We start from the raw sequence: 13,235 nt of genomic DNA, 5'->3' as shown, positions 1-13,235 counted from the left end.
GGAAAACTTCCAAACTTATTTTTATGAGGCCAGCATCACCTTGACCCCAAAACCAGACAAGGATCCCACCAAAAAAGAGAACTACAGACCAATATCCTTGATGAACACAGATGCGAAAATTCTCACCAAAATACTAGCCAATAGGATCCAACAGTACATTCAAAGGATTATTCACCACGACCAAGTGGGACTTATTCCAGGGCTGCAAGGTTGGTTCAACAGCCACAAGTCAATCAATGTGATAAAATACATTAATAAAAGAAAGAACAAGAACCATATCATACTCTCAATAGATGCTGAAAAAACATTTGACAAAGTACAGCATCCCTTCCTGATCAAAACTTTTCAAAGTGTAGGGATAGAGGGCACATACCTCAATATTATCAAGCCATCTATGAAAAACCCACCGCAAATATCATTCTCAATGGAGAAAAACTGAGAGCTTTTCCGCTAAGGTCAGGAACATAGCAGGAATGTCCATTATCACCACTGCTATTCAACAGAGTACTAGAAGTCCTAGCCTCAGCAATCAGACAACAACAACAACAAAAATTAAAGGCATCCAAATCGGCAAAGAAGAATCAAATCATCACTCTTTGCAGATGATATGATACTATATGTGGAAAACCCAAAAGGCTCCACTCCAAAACTGCTAGAACTTGTACAGAAATTCAGTAAAGTGTCAGGATATAAAATCAATGCTCAGAAATCAGTTGCGTTTCTATACACCAACAGCAAGACAGAAGAAAGAGAAACTAAGGAGTCAATCCCATTTACAATTGCACCCAAAACCATAAGATACCTAGGAATAAACCTAACCAAAGAGGCAAAGAATCTGTACTCAGAATACTATAGTGTACTCATGAAAGAAATTGAGGAAGACACAAAGAAATGGAAAAACGTTCCATGCTCATGAATTGGAAGAACAAATGCTGTGACAATGTTTATGCTACCTAAAGCAATCTACACATTCAATGCAATCCCTATCAAAATACCATCAACTTTTTCAAAGAAATGGAACAAATAATCCTAAAATTTACATGGAACCAGAAAAGACCTCGAATAGCCAAAGGAATATAGAAAAAGAAAACCAAAGTTGGTGACATCACAATTCCAGACTTCAAGCCTCTATTACAAAGCTGTCATCATCAAGACAGTATGGTACTGGCACAAAAACAGACACATAGATCAATGGAACAGAACAGAGAGCCCAGAAAAAAGATCCTCAACTCTATGGTCAACTAATCTTCAACAAAGCAGGAAAGAATGTCCAATGGAAAAGAGACAGTCTCTTCAACAAATGGTGTTGGGAAAATTGGGCAGCCACAAGCAGAAAAATGAAATTGGACCATTTCCTTACACCACACACGAAAATAGACTCAAAATGGATGAAGGACCTCAATGTGAGAAAGGAATCCATCAAAATCCTTGAGCAGAACACAGGCAGCAACCTCTTCGACCTCAGCCGCAGCAACTTCATCCTAGAGACATTGCCAAAGGCAAGGGAAGCAAGGGCAAAGATGAATTCTTGGGACTTCATCAAGATCAAAAGCTTTTGCACAGCAAAGAAACAGTTAACAAAACCAAAAGACAACGGACAGAATGGGAGAAGATATTTGCAAATGACATATCAGATAAAGGGCTAGTATCCAAAATCTATAAAGAATTTATCAAACTCAACACCCAAAGAACAAATAGCCTAATCAAGAAATGGGCAGTGGACATGAATAGACATTTCTGCAAAGAAGACATCCAGATGGCCAAAAGACACATGGAAAAATGCTCACCATCACTCGGCATCAGGGAAATACAAATCAAAACCACAATGAGATACCACCTCACACCAGTCAGAATGGCTAAAATTAACCATTCAGGAAATGACAGATGCTGGCGAGGATGGGGAGAAAGGGCAACCCTCCTACACTGTTGGCTGGTGCAACCACTCTGGAAAACAGCATGGAGGTTCCTCAAAAAGTTGAGAATAGAGCTACCTTATTACCCAGCAATTGCACTACTGGGTATTTACCCTAAAGGTATAAATGTAGTGATCCGAAGGGGCACATGCACCCGAATGTTTATAGCAGCAATGTTCACAATAACCAAACTATGGAAAGTACCTAGATGTCCATCAACAGATGAATGGATAAAGAAGATGTTGTATATATATATACAGTGGAATACTATGCAGCCATCAAAAGAAATGAAATCTGGGGCGCCTGGGTGGCTCAGTGCGTTAAAGCCTCTGCCTTCAGCTCAGGTCATGATCCCAGGGTCCTGGGATCAAGCCCCGCATCAGGCTCTCTGCTCAGCAGGGAGCCTGCTTTCTCCTCTGTCTCTCTGCCTGCTTCTCTGACTACTTGTGATCTCTGTCAAATAAATAAATAAAGTCTTAAGAAAAAAAAAGAAATGAAATCTTGCCATTTGTGACGACGTGGATGGAACGAGAGGGTCAATCAGAGAAAGATAACTATCATATGATCTCCTTGACATGAGGAAGTGGAGATGCAACGTGGAGGGTCTGGGGGTTAGGAAAAGAATAAGTGAAACAAGATGGGATTGGGAGGGAGACAAACCATAAGAGACTCTTAATTTCACAAAACAAACTGAGGGTGGCCGGGAGGAGGGAGATAGGGAGAGGGTGGTGGCGTTATGGACATTGGAGAGGGTATGTGCTATGGTGAGTGCTATGAAGTGTGTAAACCTGGTGATTGAACGACCTATACCCCTGGGGCTAATAATACATTATTTGTTTATAAAAAAATTTTTTTAATTAAATAAAAAAAAAGAAAGGTGCTTCCAGGAAAACATAGGACATGGGAACTACTTTGCACACTGTAGCACAACACAGAGAATGACGCCGCGCACCACACAGATATTTAAGAATTCTGCTAAAAGTTAAAATGAACTGCTAAAGGCCAAGCATGGATTTGTACGAGGGCACAGAGGCCCTGGAAGCATCAGACACAAGGGAATTTCACACCCACCTAAAGAGTCTTCTCCACAGACTTCCACTAGGTCTAGGTTTTGGCGAAGGGAGCAGATGCCAATTCTGAGAAAAGCAAAGAGCCCTGCTTGGACCCTTCTCCCCTACAGAACAAGATCCTTAGAGCAACTGGGGGAACTCTGCTGTCTCCAGGGAACAGGTGAAGACCCACTGCGACTGGCGAAAGAGAAAAGACAAATCTCTCTACTCCTGGGGGAGAGATAGGAAAACAGCCTGAGGCCAGACCACTACAGTCTCCTTCGACTGGGGGAGAAACACAATCACTGACAAAGTCCCACTCAGGAGACACAGGGATACAGGGACTACCTAAGACAAAGCCTGGACCAAGACAGCAAGGAATCCCTCCTCCCAGGCAATAAGTAGGGCATCAAAACAAACAGCAGTCTACTGCTAGGGGAGGGGCTAGAGGTTGAAGGAAGAACCACTATCTTATGCAAGGGCAAAGGGAAAATATAGAAAGCTTAGAATAGGGGCGCCTGGGTGGCTCAGTGGGTTAAATCCTCTGCCTTCAGCTCGGGTCATGATCCCTGGGTCCTGGGATCAAGCCCCACATCAAGCTCTCTGCTCGGCGGGGAGCCTGCATCCTCTCCTCTCTCTGCCTGCCTCTCTGCCTAATTGTGATCTCTATCTGTCAAATAAATAAATAAAATCTTTTAAAAAAAGAAAGCTTAGAATAGAACAGGAATATTAGGTAAAACACTGGGATGATCTAGCACCCACCCCATGGACCATGTAATAGAAAAAGAATTTGAAGCTGGTGACACATTGAAGGTTCCCATAGCAAGGACAAAACCCAAGCACAGTTCACCCCCTGACCAGACTGATCTAATCCCCACAGAAAAACATAGCAGAAAAGATGTGCCACTTCCAGGCAGTCTCTACTCTTCTATACATGATGGCCAGCATTCAATAAAAAAAATTACCCCCCCACAATGAAGAAACAACCCACTATGATGAGACACAGCTATCAATAAAACCAGATAGACTTTGAGATGACCCAGATTTTAGAATTATCAGAATAAAATCAAGAGGACTATGATTAATATGTTAAAGGCTCTAGTAGAAAGGGCATATGCACAAATGATGATGAATTTCTGCAGAGTTGGAAACTGTAAAAGTCAAATGGTAATCCCAGAAATAAATGAACATAGTAACAGATGAAGAATGCCTCTGACAGCTTTATTTGCAGATTCAACACAGCCAGAGAAAAAAATCAGTGATAGGTCAGTCAAAATTATCCAGACTACAACAAAAAGAGAAATTTTTATAGAGGAAAAAAATATACCAAATCATTGTTGTATACCTGAAACTTACACAGTGTTATTATGTCAATCATTATCTCAATAAAACTAGAAAAACAAACAAAATCGAAAACAGAATAAGCATCTAAGACCTGTGGGTCAATATTAAATGATTTTATATATATATATATATATATATATATATATATATAAAATTGAAATCCCAGAAGAGAGAGAAGAGAGAAAATGTGTCTGAAGAAGTATTTGGAAAGATAATGACTGAATATTTCCCAAAAATAATGACAAACATCAAATGACAGATTCAAGCCCAGAGAACACCACTCAAGATAAATACCTAAAGACAAAACAAAACAAAAAATCCACCAACTTGGACACAATCAAACTACTGAAAACCAAAAATAAAGAAAATCCTGAAGGCAGCCAGAGGAAAAAAGACACTGCATTCAGAGGAACAAAGATAAATAACAGACATTTCACCCAAAACTACCCAAGCTAGAAAAAAATGAAAGCACCTTTAGAATGCTACAAAAAAACTGTCAATCCAGAATTCCGAACCCAGGAAAAACAGCTATCAAAACGAAGGCAAAGTACTTTTAAAGCAAAAGCTGAGTGAGACACACACTACAAGAAATGTTAAAGAAAGATTGTCAGGAATGGGATATCAGAAGGAAACTTGGATTTACACAGGAAAAGAAGATCTCTAGAAATGGTTAAAATGAAGATAAATATAAAAAATATTTTTTCTTGTTTTAAATTATTCTAAAAGATGATGGCCTAGAGCAAGGGCCACAAAACTTTTTCTGTAAAGGGCCTCAGAAGTAAGAGTTTCAGGCTCTGAGAGCTATGTAGATTGTGTGGCAACTACTCAACTCTGCTGCTGAGGCATGAAAGCAGTCCAAGACAAGACATAAACAATTAATAAAACCTTATTTATAAAAATAGGTAGTGGGACAGATTTTAAATCATAAAAATATGACATTTAGAAGATAACTGGAAATTTGAACACTGATAAGATATTTGATATTAGGGAATTACTAACTTTTTCGATGTACTAATGGCATTTTGGTTATGTTCTTTAAAAACAGACTCCTTTCCTTCTAGAGAAACAAGATGAATATTTACTAAAGTAATGATGCCTGATATGTACTTCAAAATAATAGAAGGGAAATGGATAGGGCTACAGAAGAAAGAAGACTGGCCATAAATTAAGTATTGAAGGTTAGGACATGAGGGCATATTTTACCACTGTACTTTTATATCTCTGAAACTTCTTAATAGTTGAAAAGTAAACATTGCTAATTTTAGGGGCCATCTGAGTTCTTTTTCATTCTTGCCCCTCCTCTATCCGAAATGAACCTGAATACAATCCAGCTCCTGTATCTTATTAGAGTTTACAGGAAATATGTGGATAGAGGAACATAGTAAAAAATACCATGAGGATACAATCAGCCAAATACAGAAAAGTAGAGAGGACTACAAGACAAATGACTGAATTTTAAAAAATAAATTAAATTAAAAACAGGAGAACATTTAAATATTAAGAGAGATTTATTATCCAAAAGCAGTTTGTTGACTTTGTTTGGATCCAGATTTGGGCAAACTATAAAAACATATGTTTTTAGAAAATTGTGAGATGATGAGCAGAGATTAGATGATACTGAGAAATTATGAGTTTTATTATTGTGATAACAAAGAAAACGTCCTTCCCTGTTAGAGAAACACACTGACGTATTTACAGGTGAAGTGATATGTCTGGGATTTGCTTTTAAACACTCAGAAAAGGGGTGCCTGAGTGGCTCAGTCATTAAGTGTCTGCCTTCAGCTCAGGTCATAATCCCAGGGTCCTAGGATCGAGGCCGGCATCAGGCTCCCTGCTCAGTGGGAAGGTTGTTTCTCCCTCTTCCTCTCCCCTGGCTTGTGTTCCCTCTCTTATTATCTCTGTCAAATAAATAAATAAACAAACACTCGGAAAAGATCATGAAAGACAATAAAAAGACCATTAAAGATCAAATAAAACTAAGGAAAAATAACAACTCAAGGCAATGTAAGACCCTGGATAAGATCCTGGAACATTAGTAGAAAATCTGGTATAATTCAAATAAAATCTGTGATTTAGTTAATAGTATTGTGCGAATGTTAATTTCTGATCTGATCACTGTATACTATGATCACTGTATACTATGGTTATGTACAACGTTAACATTGGAGGAAATGGGATCAGGGCTATCTAGGAACTCTCTGTTGCAATTTTTCTGTATGTATAAAATTAGTTAAAAATAAACAGGTTAGAAATCATACTCCAAAGAAAAAGGAAGCTTTGTGCATTGTTGGTGGGAATACAAACTGGTGCAGCCACAATGGAAAACAGTATGGATGTTCCTCAGAAAGTTAAAAATAGAATTACCATAGGATCCAGGAATTCCACTACTGGGTATTTACTCAAAAAACAAAAACAATTGGTGATGCAACATGGGGGCTTAAGGGGGTAGGAGAAGAATAAATGGAACAAGATGGGATTGGGAGGGAGACAAACCATAAGTGACTCTTAATCTCACAAAACAAACTGAAGGTTGCTGGGGGGAGGGGGGTTGGAGGAAGGGGGGTGGGGTTATGGACTTTGGGGAGGGTATGTGCTTTGATGAGTGCTGTGAAGTGTGTAAATCTGGTTCACAGACCTGTACCCCTGGGGATAAAAATATATTACAAGTTTATAAAAAATTAAAAATTAAAAAAAAACACTAATTTGAGAACTATGTTTACTGCAGCATTTATTTACAATAGCCTAGATATGGAAGCATACCAACTGTCCTTTGATAGATGAATGGATAAAGATGGGGTGTCTACGTACAATGGAATATCATTCAGCCATAAAAAAGAATGAGATCTTGCCATTTGCAGCAACATGGATGGATCTAAAGGATAAGTAATGCTAAATAAAAAAAGTCAGAGAAAGACAAGTACTGAATGATTTCACTCATACACGGAATTTAAGAAACAACAACAACAAAAAAATGAACAAAGCAGGGGGGGAAGACCAAAGAAACAGACAGACTCTTAAACATAGAGAACAAACTTGTGGTTGCAAGATGGGGGGGCTGGTTGCAGGGATGGGTGAAAACGATAAAGGGGATTAACAGTACATTTATTGTGATGAGTACTGAAATGTGTACAGAATTGCTGAATTATTATATTATACACCTGAGACTATTATAACACTGTACATTAATTATACTTGAACTTAAAAAATAAATAAAAAAAAATAAGCAAAAAAAAAATCATACCCCAGAAAAAAAATGTTGGGGAAATGAAATAAAAATGGCAGAATTTTGAAAGGTACCACTCTTTATTTTATTTACATACTTAAAAGCTTCTGTAATAGGATTTTTAAATACATCCCTTTCTTGTTTTTGCTATTCTCTCAAATTACTCTCCTTCCTCTCCTCTTCCCTGATCAAACTGCTCTGCACTCACCCACTCCCTTAATCCTTTGTAATTTGGCACTTCGCCTTCCCACAACTTTACTTTCCCCACGGATCTGGAACAGTGACCTCATAACCAAGAAGTACAAGGATCCTTTCACCCTATGAATATTCTTCAGCACTTAATATGTCAATCACTCTTTTGAAGCTGTATTCTCTCACTACTATGACACTGATCTTTCAGGCTCCAGGACTGGTGCTCTGAGTTTTCGTGCTGTCTGCAACTGCTAGGGAAGGCAAAGCAGTATAGAAGGAATGAGCTTCAAAGCCTAATTCAGCTCTGCCCTCACTTGGAGACGACACCATCATAAGATTTAGGCAAGACCAGCATTTCATCTAGCCCGTGGTCAGCCCTCGATATATGATATTTGAAGAGTACTGGTTAAGAGTGCTGTAGGAAGGGCACCTGGGTGGCTCAGTGGGTTAAGCCGCTGCATTTGGCTCGGGTCGTGGTCTCAGGGTCCTGGGATCGAGTCCCGCATCGGGTTCTCTGCTCTGCGGGGAGCCTGCTTCCTCCTCTCTCTCTCTCTGCCTGCCTCTCTGCCTACTTGTGATCTCTCTGTGTCAAATGAATAAATAAAATCTTTAAAAAAAAAAAAAAAAGAGTGCTGTAGGAAGCCATCCAGCTCTATCACCAACTATCTATGTGACACTGAGCAAGTTTCTTGACCTCTCCATACCTCAGTTCCTCATCTATAAAACTGAGAGAATAGTATCATCACAGGGTTGTTGTGGGAAGAAATGTGTTACTATGCATAAAGTACTCAGTAGGAGGCTCACAGCGGGGCTACATACATGTTAGCTCTAGCTCAAGATGCCCAGGGGGTTAATACCAGTTTTGTCACTTGTATAATGAAGAATTTGGCTGGCCTTTGTCTCCTGTTCCTGGAAGGTAGCCTCTAAACCCTTGGAATTTCCTAAATGATAGTGTTAATTTTGTTACTCATGGTGGGCCCTAACAGTTTAGCTAACAGGTGAGTCATGGTAGGCCCCTAGACACTTTATGCTAATGAGATGACTCAGCATGGGGGCAAACCATTCCAGACAGACAAAACACAAGTTTAGAGGGTTGAACCTTTGACTCCAGTGACATAAACCTGGCCTCCAGGGACGGGAGGAGTCAATAATCTAGTCAATCATGCTTACAGAAAGAAACACTAATAAAGACTCTCGATACATGAGTGCACTTTCCTGATTGGCAATATTCTGCCTATTGCCACAGACTGATGTATCAGTGGGTACAAGGTCCTGACTCCACAGGGAGAAGACAAGGAAGCTTTGTGTTAGAGACCTTCCTAGGCCTCACCATATGCATCTCCCCCTTTTGCTGGTTTGGATTGTATCCTTTTGCTATAATGAAACTATAATTTTAAGCAGAGTGCTATCCTGAATTCTATGAACCATTCTAGTGAAGTATGGAGCTCGAGGGGATCATGGGAACCCCTGAATTTACAGCCAGTAGATCAGAAGTAAGGGTAGTCCTGGGAACATCCAAACCTGTGGCTGGTGTCTGAAGTAAGGGCAGTCTTGTGGAAGACTGTGCCCTTATCCTGTGAACTTTGGCCTAACTCCAAGTAATTGCTTTTGTAAGTCACTGCAGTCATTATAGTGCCATGTGGTTCCTATCATATCCCTCATCCCAACATTTCCTCAGTAACTCTTTTCAGAAGAATTAGTGATACGGTTCAGAGAGCTGAGCCAGGATCTGTGGACTTCAAGCCCCACATATAACAAACAGGGCTTCTAGGCCCTCAGCTAGTGGACCTTGCTCTCTGATTAGCCTCTCAGTGCAGATGAAAGGTGACTTGGAGCCAATGTCCCTTCCCTTCTCCTTGTGCAGGTAGGCTCTTGCACATGTACGCACATGTGTGCACAGAAACCCATGTGTACACTTGGCTGTCTGGCCTGGACCAATGAGGGGACAGATAGAGGCAGGGCCAAAAAGATATAGTAAAAGCAGGGACTGCAGCCTTAAGAGAGCAGCTGGGTCCAAATGGGTTATACTACCGACCAAAATCCTAGAGAAGAGAGTCAGTAAGTGGGGAGGGGGGCATCAAGCAGAAACCAGCTCAGACCAAGAGGCTTGGCTTCAAGAAGTGGGGAGGGGTGACTGCTGGTGTGCTATTCAGCCAGCCCCTTTACCTGAGACCAACATCCTTCCAGACCTCAGGCTAAAGCCATTATTACAGCTCTTTTTCCTGCTCTCCAAACAGACAAAGATAGGCATTACCAAAGACTATCTTCTCAACTCTATGCAAATGACTCCTAATTAAACCTAGTCCTGACTTCTGAGCCCTGAAGTCCAGGTTTTAGACAAACTGCCTATTGGATGGCCTGCCGATAACTCAAACCAAACACGTCCAAAAGTGAATTAGTGAACTTTTAGGGTCCTCATCCTCCTCTTATGTATTTCTGTGCAGGGGCATCAGTATGCTCCCATTTGTCTATAGCCTTGCTTTTCACAATGTGGTATGGAAGCAGTAGCAGCAGCAGTATCACCTGGGAGCTTGTCAGAAATGCAGAATCTTAGGTCTCATTTCAGATCTACCAAATCAGAATCTGCAACTTCACAAGATTCCCCAGATGACTGCTAGGCACATTATAGTTCAAAAAGCTCTGATCCAAGACACAGCCTCCCTAGCACATCAAACCCTCAAGGAACCTGCTGTCTCCAGTACTCATGACTCCACCACTGCTATAGTGCAGGTAGCAATCACTTGTTCTAGAACTACTGGTTTCGCTGGTCTAGATTCCAAACATTCCTCATGGTAACTCTCCCTCAATTATGTTGTCAAATTCATGATTTTAAACCCTTCCCTCATCAAAAATTCCCACTGTTTCTTCATTGCCTATTAAACCTCCAAGCTTACTAGTCAAGAAGAAGAAATAACACTTATTGTATAATCATTACATGCCAGGCACTCTACCAAGTGTTTTTCATCTCTTAATTCATTTAATCCACCTAACAACCCTATGAGCTAATTATTACTGTATCTTCATTCTATAGATGGGGAAACTGAGGCATGGAGAGGTTAAATGACAGAGCTGAGAATCAAACTTAGATAATCTGACCTCAGTGCACAAATTCTTAACCACTGTTTCATGGTGCCTCCCTAATTCAGTAGCTTTATTTTTTTAAGGCTTACCTCCTAAGACTTCCCTGTACTTTAGCAAAAGTGATCTACCTGTTGTTCTATAAATACATTAACACTTCCCAACTTCTGTACCCTCACCCTTGAGAGGTTGTGTAGTCTTAATGGAAATAATCTGGACTTCAGAAGCAGACCTAGTTTCAAATTTTAGGCCTGGCCATTAACTAGCTCTAAGACCCTAGGAAAATCATCAAACCTCTCTGAGTCTCCTGTCCTCATCTGCAAGTAAAACACAGTTTAAAAACCACCTAAGTGAAATGGTTGCTGTGAAGTTTAGAAAAAATGCTGAGGATGTCTAGTACAATCCTGGCACACAGCAGGTGCTCGATCATTGACAGCTCTTACACTCACCTGAAATTTCTAATCCTACCCACCCTTTGACACCCTTTCAAATATTACTTCTACTGCATAGCTTGCTTTGTCACCCAAAGTGGACATAATAGCAACTCCCTTTAAATTTTGTTAATATTTTATGTGTAACTCTTTCTGATTTACTACCTTAGTTTACCATTGTACATTTGTCATAGTAGACTGTAGGCACCATAAGGGCAAACCATTTGTATGCCTTAAAACAGCTAGCATAATGCACTGCATTGTGGGAGTTTAATAAACATTACTGAATAGAATTGGATTGGACATTAAGTAATGAATGACCAGAACCACTAAAATTAATTGGGGGAAAACATCATAAAAAAAGAGGTGTAACCGGAACTAAAAACAGCTAAGCACTTGTAACTATGTCACTATACACTGTGTGTATAATAGCTCATTAGTAATCTCATTAATTCTGTGATGAGTTACCATCCCATTTTCCAAATGAGGAAACAGGTTGAGAGTGACTTCCTCAAGGCCACAATTGTTCCATGACAACTTGGACCCACTCACTCTCTTTCATTGCTGCATTCCCAGTGCCTAAAGGAATGCCTGGAACATAGATGCTCAATAAATACTTGTTGAGTGAATGAAGAGATGAAAAAATAGTGCTAGTAAGTAGAACCAGGACTAGAAGCAATTTCACCTGACTCCCAGTTCAGTCCTCTCTTGTTAATTTGCCAATTTAAAAGAGGAAAAGGATGTACCATTTATTAAATAACTGTGAAGAAACTGAACACCATTTGGGAAGAGGGATTTTAGAGCAGAACATTGAATAATTACACTCCTCAGTTCATGACACTGTGTTTGACACTTTAAATTACATCATTTCACTTTCCTAAAAACTATTTTCGGCATTTTTATATCCATTTTATGGATGAAGAAACACTCCCCATGAAATGACTTGCCCTAACTCTCATAAGAGGCAGAGCGGGTGATTCTAGCACAGGTAATTTTAACTCCAAAACCTGTGTCCGTAAGTAATACTCGCCCAGGCTTTGGGCTTGTACTTGCAATGGAATTCGTACCCAGTGTAGAGACAAGAGACAGGAGCGAGATAGCATCATGAAGAGCACTGCGAGGAGCTGCAACACGGAGAACAGGGATTAAATCAAGACTACTGAGGTCATTGAACAAATCAATAATCAAGTTATAAGGTCCTATGGGAAGCAGTCTCATTAATCCAAGAACGCTGTTATTCCAACAACAACTAGATAACATGAAGGGCAGCAGAAAAAAAAGATAATTAAGAAATCACCTAAAGCTCGGCATTCACACAATGTACGGGAGGAGGACAAGCCCTGAGAGTATGGGACAAGAAAGTGAATAGGAGTTTCACAAGAAGGCGTGAAAGGAACGAGGAGGGTAAAGAGGTTAGCCCTAAGAGCAGGTGCAATGTTGAGACTGGTTCTAGCATCGGGTATAGGACGGGCCTACCGGGAGGAAGGAGTTCCAGCCTTCTCCGGCCAGGAAGCCCATCATCCAACTTCTTTAAGAGCACTCTGCCTCACCCTCAGTCCCTTTTGCCGCAGAACCCAAGCTCACCAGGGGCCTGGGCGATGTTGTCCCCGGGTCTCCTGAAGACTCGGCCGCTTTCGCCATCTTGGCCCTCCTTCTCCCGGGTCGCTCCCACAGGCCTTTGCGGAACCTGAGACGTGTAGGCCACGGCTGGTCAGCGCGTCATCGCGCGGCGGTCGCGTCACCGAAAGGCGCCCGACAGCGGCTGCTAGTGCGGTCGCGTTGCTGTCTCCGTCCTCCTGGTGTCCGGGAGAGGGGCGAGTTGTTGCGCCTCGCTTCGCTTCTTAGGGACCACAGGTCCCGTTAGACGTGCCCCCCCCCTTTTCATACTCAACCCCGATCCTGGGATCGCTCCACGTCTGCGTTTTCTTTTAATCCACCGCACCCGCGCATCCGTTTGTCGCTCTCAGGGCGGGTCCGCAGAGCTAGCACTTCATGGAAAAACCTG

The 13,235-nt window shown here is 41.0% G+C and overlaps 1 protein-coding gene across 2 annotated transcripts in view; it reads right to left on the bottom strand.

Moving 5' to 3' along the window:
- Window positions 1-12,946, bottom strand: part of YIPF6 (Yip1 domain family member 6) — a 43,140-nt gene extending 30,194 nt beyond the window's left edge. For both annotated transcript variants that reach the window (XM_032330358.1, XM_032330357.1), the window contains exon 1: window positions 12,815-12,946. In XM_032330358.1, coding sequence (XP_032186249.1) covers window positions 12,815-12,871 — 57 coding nt within the window. In that variant the 5' untranslated portion in view covers window positions 12,872-12,946. The remainder of the gene's footprint in view (window positions 1-12,814) is intronic.
- Between the last annotated feature and the right edge of the window lie 289 nt (window positions 12,947-13,235).

Source organism: Mustela erminea, chromosome X, assembly GCF_009829155.1.
Source record: "Mustela erminea isolate mMusErm1 chromosome X, mMusErm1.Pri, whole genome shotgun sequence".
NCBI classification, from domain to species: domain Eukaryota; kingdom Metazoa; phylum Chordata; class Mammalia; order Carnivora; family Mustelidae; genus Mustela; species Mustela erminea.
Note: the sequence above shows the minus strand (reverse complement) of the source record. Positions and strands in the feature narration are given on the sequence as shown.